Genomic DNA, 11,867 nt, shown 5'->3' on the forward strand with positions numbered 1-11,867 from the left:
CGTGTACAGACAGTGTTGATTACTCTATCACATTACACATATACCTATACATGTCACACATACATAACTGATATTCCCATATAATAAATACTATACAATTTGCGCATAATTTGCGCTCTCACGGATAAACAGTGATGTTAACGAAAAAATGATTCAAGCAAAAATTGTTTTTTATAAGAGACATTTTTTACATTTGTTCTATCTCTATCAGTTTACAAGAACCCTATGTTGCTCATTTACCTATGTTGCTCATTTACGAACTCGACCTCACTTTTTACGTCCTAAGCACGCTATTTCAGCTTGATATCTCTTCGTTTTTGAGTAATAGTGATGACAGGCGGACAGACGACAGACAAGAGACAGACAGATAGACAGATAAATCAAAATTAGACTGTTTAATCAATCGACACGTAAGAGGTCGGTACTAGTTGGTTTGTAAAAATTTTTTGTTTTCGTACAAATTTTGTGGAAAAGACTGGAAAGTTATTTCTTATAATATTAATATAGTTTTAGCGAAAAACGATTACAAGAATTCCATATGAAAGTATATTTTTACATTCAATTTTCCCATTTCTCATGATAGACACAGTATTCAGAGGAAAACTTGAATTTGGAAAGTTTTAATTATTCCTTTATTTTTTCGAGAAAAAAATTCTAAGGCTGAATTTCACAGAAATCATGTGTAGGTACCTATAATATCTAATATTTAGTGAAAGTTGAAATAACGCCACGAAAAAGAGTTATTGTTGTAGCATATGATCTTTTTTTCCCAGTTAAAATCGAATCATTTCTGGAGAACACAATCCATTCTTGCCACTATGAATTGGGATATCATTAAATTTGGCACAATGGGAGATTAATTATCCTGACCAAAGGGACACAGACATTAGCACTATAAATTAAATAAAAAAAGCTATTATAAACTTAGTACATGTCAACACAATATGAAGTATAGCCTAATAAACGTAGATCACCATCAGCGAATGTGCAATAGCGTGCTCAAAGCCAATACTAAAATAAGAGATGTTAAAGCATATATCCTGCGATGCGTAGGACTGGTGATGAATTGCCTACCCGGAATACAGACTAGGTTCTACCAGAAGAAAATGAAAAAAGAATGACTGTTGAGTCTGGATTCATCTGATAGTACAGGAGTTCGCGACGTCGGCACAAAAAGAATTTTATTATGGCTGATTTTATGATATGTTGTTTCTCTTGCTCTTTCAGTTGGAGCTTGGGCCATGTGGCTAGCGGTAGTGGTTGCGTTTAGTACTGCGTAGCCTAAATGTACAGGTAATGTCCTAAATTATAAGGGTATTTTAGTATGTCTGTAATTTTAATATTATGTTATTTAAGTATACAAAAACCTAAAATATAAATAAATAAAAGCGCAACCACTACCGCCAACCAAATGGCCCAAGCTCTAACTGAAAGAGCAAGAAGAACAACATATCAAAATATCAGCCATAATAAAATTATCTCTCGAAAACGTTGCGAACTCCTATACTATGAAATCGATCATCAGAAATTGATTCATCAGGTCAAAATATATAGTAAACGACCTATATCTCGAGTTAACCAATTCGGTTTCTTTACTAGCGCCTGCACTGATAATTTTCGGATATTTAAAAGAAAATTATTATCTAAAAAGAATTACTTGAAGACAGAAGATATATAGGTATGTTTTTTTAGTTCATTGTCGTAAATTTTTTTTCAAAAGATGTCTTAAGTATATCGAGGTTGAAATATTAATTTTAATTATACTCCTTTTAATTTAACGTTATATATTTATTAATTAATATAATTTTCTGTAAATTACCATTCTGTTATAATTACTCTACACTATCTACATAAATGGTATGAACGTATCATTACAATTATAAATTTATTATATACCGTATAAATAAGTGGGGTTTTCAAAAACTATAACATCTAATCTAAACTAGCCCCAGAGTCCTTGTAACCTAGGTGTATTGAGGCAAATATTTTCGAGAAGTATTACTCATTACAATAAAATTACTTTTATGTGTAGAATTCATTATTTTTATATTCTTAGTGTTAAATATCAGATATAATGTCTGAATCGATTTCAATACGCCTCACCTTGACTTAATAATTAGTAGTAATAGTTCTTTAAGCTAAGCCTCGATCCGATCTCGGTCCAGCAAATATAATTATTCCGAATGCTGCTACTCCAAAATATACACACACTTGTTACTGGGAAAACCAACCAAGGGCGGTTTCAACAAAACCAGACTGATTAGGTCAAGCACGACATTGCATCAAGACAATACGATCCTAAATAATGTATGCTCAAACAATAAAAATTTTCTCTATTTCATTTTCTCATTAATAAAATTTCTTGTAAAAATATAAGTTATTATAGCTATGACGTCAGTACATATCTTTAGTTATGATCGATTATGATAGATAAATGGGTAATTATTTTTCCTACTTTAATACAGATAAATAATAAAATTTGGGGGGAGGGGGAATCTAACAGTTTGAACATGACGTTTGTTATCACTTACATTAAAACATGGAGCGTGAATAACAACCACGGGCTGGGAGAGCTACTTAAACGTGACTTTTATCGTTTATTACTTATATCTCTGTAACTAACAAATCTCTGTGAATTGATAGAATGGAGATATTTTCCATAAACGAGAAAAGCCATCTTTAATCCGAGCTCCGTTTACTTCGCGTTCGTCGCCGACTCTCGAACTTTCATCTACTTGTATTGTAGACGAAAATGAACAACTTTACCTTAATTTTCAAACCTCATTCCGTCAAATACCGTTTTTTGTGTAATTTGACTGGACAATTTAATAAAAAAATTGAAAAGTATTTCTGTTTGTTTGTAACGTCTTCATTACAAAATCGCTGAATTAATCCAGATGTTAATGGACAGAGAAATTCTATTCGTTTTTGCATGGCATATTAAGCGTTAATTAAAACCTACGGTGGAAATTTATTTTAATTGGAAACAAAATTAGGTAGGTATTTATTAAAAAATTTAATAATTATACTCTGGTATATTATTTTTATAGAATTTTAGTAGATTATCCTAGTAAGCCCTCCTCTGGAATTCAAAAACAGAAATGAAACCATGCCAAATGATTTATTTATAAAAAACAGCAGGATATTTAAGTGTTAAAAACCCTAGGTATTATATATTTTTATTATACCGTTTATTTTAGCAACTTATGTCAACAAAACAGAAAAAGCGTAACCTTATAGCGTCACACTTGCCTCTGTCTGTCCGACTGCCACAGTAATATAATAACAATAATTTAATGGGACCAGTTGCAGGTACACAAAACGCCATAATGCTATAGGTCATTATATACGTCATTATCCTATAGAGTATAGATATTAACATCGATAAATCGTATGGTACAATTTATTTTAGGTATTTGATGATTTAAGCACGGATGTATAGCAATAATTTACATTTGGGGGCAAATTTTAGGGCTAGTTTGGAGGGTTATGTTTGAAAATTTACAAAAAAACGCTTACCAAGTATACCATGTGATATTGTTGATGAAACTGCTTGTTACAACGAATACAAACATATATTTTCGATTTTTATCAAATGTATAATTCGATTATCTAGTTTAGGATATGGCGTTACGTTAGGGAACTTATTTGGCAAGGAGCAGAAACTTTTTTCAATTTTTACCCATTTTATTTTCACCCCCCTCTCTATCTCGAAAATGTTCGCTCTGTCTATATGGCCTATGAAAGAAAATGCTAAAGAACGACTTAGGAGTTTATTTACCACTAGGCAGAAAGCTAGGGTTCATGGATTTTTTGACGAGCCATATCCTAGAATAATATATTTGAAACCTTTGAAACACTTTCAGAAATCATATTACTATTACTATTATTATATCAGGGAGAGTTTACTAAGGTCTGTTCTTGAAAACATACAGCTTACAAAGACATTAATGTTCAACAAACCAAATAAAAATTTGCATTTCATATGAAGTGAAAATCATTATATTTGAGGCAAACATGGAAAATAATGTGAAAGAAAATTGTAAAATTGGTGGTAAAATTAATATAATATGATTCTATGATTTGAATAAATTTTGTAACTAATATAAACAACTTTTTAGATAACGTTAACACTTCTAAAGAGGACCCAGATCAATATAATTTTGAAAATGCAATCAAAGAGACGGGTATTTTGAAAAACATAAAATATGTAGTAAATTAGTTTTTTTAATATAATCATTTTCGACAGGGTTTGGTAAATATAATGTTATGTTAATTGTGATGTGTGGACTAGCAATTTTGGGTTTTGCTTCTGAGAGTTTTAGCTTAGCATACATAATTCCAGCTGCATCATGCGAATTAGAATTAACAACAAATATGAAGGGAGTATTAGCTTCAATTTATTTAGGCGGTAAGAATTTTATTTGTTCCTTTTTTGTAAGTAAATTTATCAATATACAAATAATTCCTATTTAATGATAAATATGTATACAAGATAAATATTATTACAGAAATGATAAAAAGCTTTTATGTAATATCTTATACAAATTTTTTTATTTTTAAGGGATTTTAATACCGTCTCAGTTTTGGGGATATTTGGGAGATGTTTATGGGCGACGTAAGACAATGATGTGGCCTACAATTTTTAGTGCCATAGTGACTTTTTTTGCGAGTGTTGCTGTAGATTACTATTGGTTGGTTATACTCCGATTTATTGGTGGATTATTGTACGAAAAATTCTTATCATATAATTTTATTTAATTTTTATTTGAACTCGGACAAAAGGAACAAGGATCAGCAAGTGTTTCAAAAACGTAAAATTTCCATTCGCAATGTTTCATTACTGTGATTCTGAATTCTTCAGTGATAAATTGTTAAAGCTTAGTGAAACCTTACGAATGATTACCTAGAATTTTTTATAATATTTGTCGATCCATAATCTTCTTATCCAAATAAATGATTATTCAGATTTCTTAACATCTGTATAAGTAATTATACTCTCTTTGACTTTAGAAATGCAAGTTCGGCTAGTATTATTTTCGCTTATATTAGCGAATTTCATAGTTCTGGAAATCGACAAACGGTTCTGACATTTACCTCGTCCTTTGTTGCATTGGCATCAGTAACTGTTCCAGGTACGCTCCAAATTTTTATTGCCGTTTTATAAACCACATACAAATAAACTCTTAGAAATTGTCATTTCAAAAATTTTTTAAAGCTTAAGGAATTAAAATAAAATTTGTCATTACAAAATGATTTAAAAAAATAATAATAATAATAATCTAATATTGATTGGAATCTAATGATTTTAAAAGATTTTAAATTTCATTGCTATGTAATTTATTTAGGAATGGCTTGGATCATTTTACCAATGAATTGGTCTTTTTATATAAGATTCATGGGGATAAGTTACACACCCTGGAGGCTATTAATGGCGCTATGTTGCTTACCAAACTTATTATTTGGCCTTATGTTACTTTCTTTTCCTGAAAGTCCACGTTATCTCATACAAATGGGTCAATCAGAAAAGGCTTTAATTATTTTACGTAATATGTATACATGGAATACAGGAAATGAGAATAATACATTCCCTGTAAGTAGATATATATTGCACTTTATTTCTATCAGTCAAAATTATAGTGAATATTTATATAATAAAATAAAGTTCGAAACTAAAACCCCGACAGTTACAGAATCTCGCTCTTAAAAGTATGAAAACAAGAAAATATTTTCATCTGAAATTATTCTAAGTAAAATCTGTAATGACGATTGGAACAAGTTTTTCGTAAATTTTACACCTGTCTTTATTCAACCATTCGTTAAATCCTAATTGAATTGTTATAGATCAAACAAATAATAAAAGATGGAGACTATCTTCCGGATAAAAGAGAAGGAAATTGCTTTAAACATTTATATAAACAAACTATTCCAATATTTTTATCACCATTTTGGACCAAAACGTTATTAATGTGCACATTACAATTTGGAGCATTTTATTCGTAAGTATATTTTTGATAAGAGTATTTTTTTCATAGTTTTCAGGTTCAAAAACAGATTGGAATATCACAAAACGGTAAAATTCGGTCATTCTAATTTTCGGAAGAATACAAAAAATTGGCATGGTTTTATTTTTCGAGAACGCCTTCAAACTCTGAGTCAAATGACGGTCAACTTTTTTTTTATGAAACTATCTACTTTCAGTTGCAGATTATGATACTTTAACGAAAAAAAAAACAACTTTTGTTTGGAATTTTTAAGGCTACCAACTCTTGGAATAGGCTTTTGCGGATTTTGGTCATCGTTTTTTCACTCTCCATAAATATAAGAAGAATCGGATTTTACCGTTTTTTGATGTTCTAATCCGTTTTAGCTAGAATAATTTTAAAAAAATCATTCTTTATATCTGGAACCACTTCAATTGTTCACAGGCTATCATATATATTGATTGCATTTTATGAGTGTCATTGTAAACAAAGAAGAAAATAGCAAACTCTGCATAAAATTAGCTTATGCCATATAGGACTATTTTTCCCTCTATCCAATATTTCTTAAGATGAGGAATTCATGAGATAATTTGGTTGTTTCCATTAATCCATTTGAGTTCCTGTTAATGAATTAAGCATAAAGAATAAACATGCACCGGAAATAATAATAATTAGCAACAATTTACTTTGATTACCTACAAAGTTGGATTTACTGCCCAAAAAAAACTAAGTACATTTCAGAGGCATACTAGTGGTAGGAATTAAAAAACGCTTTTCGAAACATCTTTCTTCTTATAAAATTTTGAATTATTTTGACAGCAATAAAAAAATATCAGCATTTTTCGATTCATACTACTCTATTTTCTAAGCATTTATAAATATTACCATTTTAAGGGGTATAGGTTTTTATAATTGGATACCAAATATATTGAATGAGTTTCTTGAAACAGAAAATTCGATAACTATCTGTGAACAATTTAATAATCACACAAATGGGATTATTAAGATAGACGATGGAATTGAAACAAATTGTACACCTTCAATAAGTGCTGTGATGTTGCAATATTCATTTATTTTTGGTTCATTGAGATTCATCAATTATTTAATTGTTGGTTTGTTAGTTAAAAGAATTGGAAGTAAAAAAATTTTAAGTGAGTATTATTTTAGCCTATCGAAACTTCAGAGTAATAATTTTTCTTTTAGAAAAATATTTACTATATTACTATTTCCGTTGTTGTTTACTTGCTTGTCTGGCTGTAACTTTATTATGTACAAAGCACAGTTGTCATTTGTAAGTTCAGAATAAAACTCTTGATAGACTAAAAATAAAAATTAATGTTATTTTCAAAATTATTATACAAAGTTTGCTTAGGGCTTGTCACTAAGCCAGATTAGTGTAAGTTATAAATCCTCATGCCTCTAAATATTTATTTATTTAACGTAATAAGGTGGTGATAAGAAATCTTTCATTGTGCTGTGATTAACAAAACTATCAACAGTACAAAAAAAAAAAAAAATCAAATAACATTGTTTCCATTTTATTTTCTTGTAAATATAAAATTAGGTAGTTCATTAACTACAATATTATTGAGTCAAATAAACAACGTAATAAATAAAGAGTGGTTCATTTATAATAAGGCAAAGCGAAAATTGCAACGTAATTTAGTGACGTGATGTGATGCAGTTTTGTGTAGATGAAGGATCGGTGAAAAACGCATGTTTATGTATGGTGGTATTTATGGTGGGCACTTGTAGTGAGGTGACACAACTTGTACGTCGTGATTTTTTAAGCTGTCGCTGTGACTGCTCCACTATATAGGAAACTATACAGCATCCATGACACATAAACATGCATTACTCATTGTCCCCAATACTTATGAAACTGCGTCACACCTACTCCAAAAACGGAATTCGAATGCGACCTAAAGTTTTAATAGTTTGCTAGGGCTGAAAAAGTAATTTTAAGCTTTTGCATGAGCAAAAGTCTATATTCATTCGTTTTTCACGTGTTTTTTAATATTTTAAAGTTTTATTTAATTTTAATTTAATTTTATCAATTTTTATTTACTTATACTAAATATACAGACGGACCATTTTAAACTATACACATAAATATCTCGTTTTGCAATTAACCAATCAAAAAATAATTTCAACAAAAGTTGCAAAGTTTGATGGGGGACACGATGTTCTCACATCAGATTGGACCTACTTCTTCGCGATTCTTTAATAATCAATTTAGATCTTAAACGGCAAGAGATAGAATAACACTTAAATTAAAAAGTTTATATGCTTACATACGGAAAACACGCTTACTACGGAAAATTGCTAAAGCCAAAAGTCGACAAAGGTAAAAGAGGACATTCGCCTGTGTTCATTATTTTACCTAGAACTATCGATAAACTTAAACCGTATTTTCTTTCGATTAAAGGCAATAATGACATATTTTTAAGTCGCATTTCCTCCGATAGCTAAGGATCTCAATTGGCTATTCAAACTCTACAACATTTGTATATGCTATTTTTTGATTGGTTAACTACAAAACGAGATATTTTGATGTATAGATTAAAATAACCCACCCTGTATGTGTATACAATGAAGTATTGCAATTGCGAAAAATTCGATACTCAGCAATTAGCAAAATAGTAGAAATAATTATTACTACTATTTATACTTCTTATCATTTTTTCTCTAAAAGTAAAATCTGATCGTTTTGTCCAAACCAAATTTCTTTTTAGAAAATAAATATTTAAGCCTTAAGATGGCTTAGAAGAATTTTGAATATTTCTTTTTTTATTGGACATAGTTAGAGAAGAAGTACGACTTGTACTTAATAGCGGTTACGTTAATTAACGCCGTATACGCACTAAGAAAGCCACTGAACTTTTGTCTGGATAAATATAATTAATAGTTTTTATTATAAAAATAAATCATATTATGAGTATAGCCACACCAAAATTATTTGAAAACTTTTTCACTATTTCACTATTTAACTTTTTTATTATATATATATGGGCAGTCATAGGCTACGCAAAAATTAGTCAAAATGATTTCAGGGAAAGCTGCAAAATGATATGCCCTATTAAACGCAAAATCGAAATTTTTTAAGATTTCAATACTTCCTTTTACTTCGTCTAAAAATGTAAAAATTACAGTCTGATAAATTCTGTTATAGCAAAAGTACATACTTACAAATTTTAACTAGCTATCATCTTGCTTGAGGAATTTGTTCATTATTTAGGGCCTCCCTCCCCATGTCGATACAATTCATTTCATTTAGAATGGTAAATTGGTTTGTAAAAGACTGACGTAATTATATTGCTTATGAAGAGAATTTAATCTTTTTATACCCGTTATAGATGAAGGTTATACTTTTAAAGTTTAGTCCTAACTTTGTACCGCTAAAAATAATGATAATACGAACATAATTTTGGTATAGGTGTTCATAAAAACACTTAAGCCGCTCGTTTCCGATTTTTTTGATATTTCCGGTTGTCTTCCCACTTCTGGTTGTCTGCGTGTACGCCTGTTTGTCTGTGGACGCGATAACTCAAAAACGAAAAGAAATATAAGATGAAATTTTTATAGCGTGCTCAGGCCGTAAAAAGTGAGATTACTACGTAACTACGTAAATGAGTAACATGGGTCAAGGCCTTGTAAACCGTTAAATATAGAACGAAAATTTTAATGTAAAAAATGTTCCTTATAAAAAAATAAATAAACTTTGATTTGAAACACTTTCTCGCAAAGCAAAACTTTGGTGTCCATTTTCTTCAAAACTATAAAAAAGAGGCTCTTAAAATTTGTAGGTAGCTTTAAAGCAGTCTTGTGAAAACAAAAGAAATGGCGGCCGAAAGGCAGCCATAATTGGGTTTGTTTTTTTGTACTTTTCTAATTTTTTTAAGAGTAATGCAAGCTTTGCCATTCGGCACTTTCTATAAAGAGTATTTCAACAATGAACTCAGTCAATTGTTTTCACTTGTTTTTTGATATAGTTTTCTGGTTTTTCGTCTGTATGCTATCTTGTGGCCTAATGCATACAACTCAAAGCAAGTGGATAACCATTACTTTGGTATGTATATGTGTAATGAGTGGTATCACAGTTGGGGTAATAAATTCGTTTACACCTGATATGTATCCAACAAAGTACAGGTTAGCAAAATAATATCCATAAGTTTTTAAACATATGCATGATGGTAATTTAAAAAAATTTATCGGTATCTACCAGGTATCCCTTAAAAAAATGTTTTTCCTGTATTCAAATAATATCCAGTTGAATTTTTTTTAAATCTGATATATATATACTTTTTTTTTAAATATTCTTACAGAGAAGGAAATTTCCAATTAAAAACTCTCACTTTCGGAAGTCTATTTCCATTTTTAGATTGTTGTAATATTGTCAAAAACGAGTTGCTCACACTAATTAATTTTTTTAAGGTGTTAAATAATTATGAAATATTCTGGACACTAAAGAATCAATTATCATTGGAAATTTATCTTAAAGTTAATTTTTAAACAAGCTAGACAACTTTCTATTCCAGGACCGATTACAAAAATTTTCTATTATAATTTTCTTGCATTTGTGACAATAAAAACTAAATAAAACGTTATTTTTTCAGAGCAACGGCAATATCAATAACATATATGTTTGGCAGAATAGGTGGCGTGCTTGGAAGTGTTGTAATGGGAAATTTGCTTGAATCACAGTGTAGCCTTTCGTTTTATTTTTCAGCAGGAGTCTTACTTGGTAAACATTTATACAATTAAGATTTTTCCTATTAAATTATTGAATTAATAGGAAAAATGAATTATTTTGGAATTGAAAGGACCCCACGCGATTGGATAGGCTATGTGTGAAACTTTTTCTAGCCCCGCCCCCATAATATTTTTTGAATTATTCGGATCAAAAACTCTCACGGCCACAAAATTTTTTAAAGAGTAGTTATCGCGCTACGACCGATCAAAGAAAATTAGATTAGAAAAAGCTTACTTGAGCCAGCCTCGCTGGTCTAAGTGTGTCCCACCCCAGGACAGCCACTCTAACCTAACTTAACCTTGCCAAACTGCTGTAGTTCCCTCCGTAGACTATTATAGTCCGGTAAGTTAAAAAAAAAAAATCAAGATCTTTTACATATAAGAATACAATGTTTATAAAAATTAAGTGTTCGTGAGTATTGACTTTTTTCGCCATTATCCACTCCTCGCCTGTAATGTTAGATAATTCTCTTGGTGCCCCATTAAAAATAGCATAGATTGCTATCACTGTTGGAGAGTAAATTGTGAAAATTTGTTCTTAATTTTGGTTTTAAATCAGAAGCTCCGAAATTTTTACAGAATTGTATATAATTGACTATATACTAGAAAGTTTTAAAAATTACCTGCACTGCGGGTATTATATGTAGTTAAAATAAGTCAATGTTGTGCTAACAAATTTTCTTTCTTTGTATAGTTTGTGGAGTGCTGGCGTTTCAATTACCATCGAACAAGAAATAATGAAATTAATACCACTATATGTTGTACGAATTTTAGGTAAAATAAGTTGAGATGAGAATATACATTTTTATACAATATAAATTATCGTTTTTTGAGTAACTTCATTTTCAGCAGAATTTTTACAAAATTTTAGAACTTGATACAAATGCAAGTCAATGCTAAAATAAGAACTCCCTTTTTGCCTATTTATATGTAAGTAGACCCTTATTATAACGTAGGCATTATTTGTATCAAGTACTTACTAGCTACTATATTAACCGGTAAAACTACCCTCCCCCAGAAATCAGGAAACAAAAACGAAAATCGGGTCTCAAATAAAATTTGAAGTTTGACAAAAACAATGGAATAGATGAATCTTAAAGAGAAAACAAAATCAAATCTTCGGTAGTAGTT

At 29.9% G+C, this 11,867-nt stretch overlaps 1 protein-coding gene across 1 annotated transcript; it reads left to right on the forward strand.

Moving 5' to 3' along the window:
- The first annotated feature begins 4,017 nt into the window (after positions 1–4,017).
- Positions 4,018–11,499, forward strand: LOC123303388. The gene is made up of 7 exons (XM_044886279.1): positions 4,018–4,054; positions 4,122–4,187; positions 4,250–4,411; positions 6,935–7,135; positions 9,977–10,133; positions 10,601–10,728; positions 11,431–11,499. Exons 1-7 carry the CDS (start codon positions 4,018–4,020, stop codon positions 11,472–11,474), a joined length of 795 nt encoding a protein of 264 aa, XP_044742214.1. The 3' UTR covers positions 11,475–11,499.
- Positions 11,500–11,867: the final 368 nt, after the last annotated feature.

The sequence above is a fragment of the Chrysoperla carnea genome, chromosome 1, assembly GCF_905475395.1.
Source record: "Chrysoperla carnea chromosome 1, inChrCarn1.1, whole genome shotgun sequence".
Taxonomy (NCBI): domain Eukaryota; kingdom Metazoa; phylum Arthropoda; class Insecta; order Neuroptera; family Chrysopidae; genus Chrysoperla; species Chrysoperla carnea.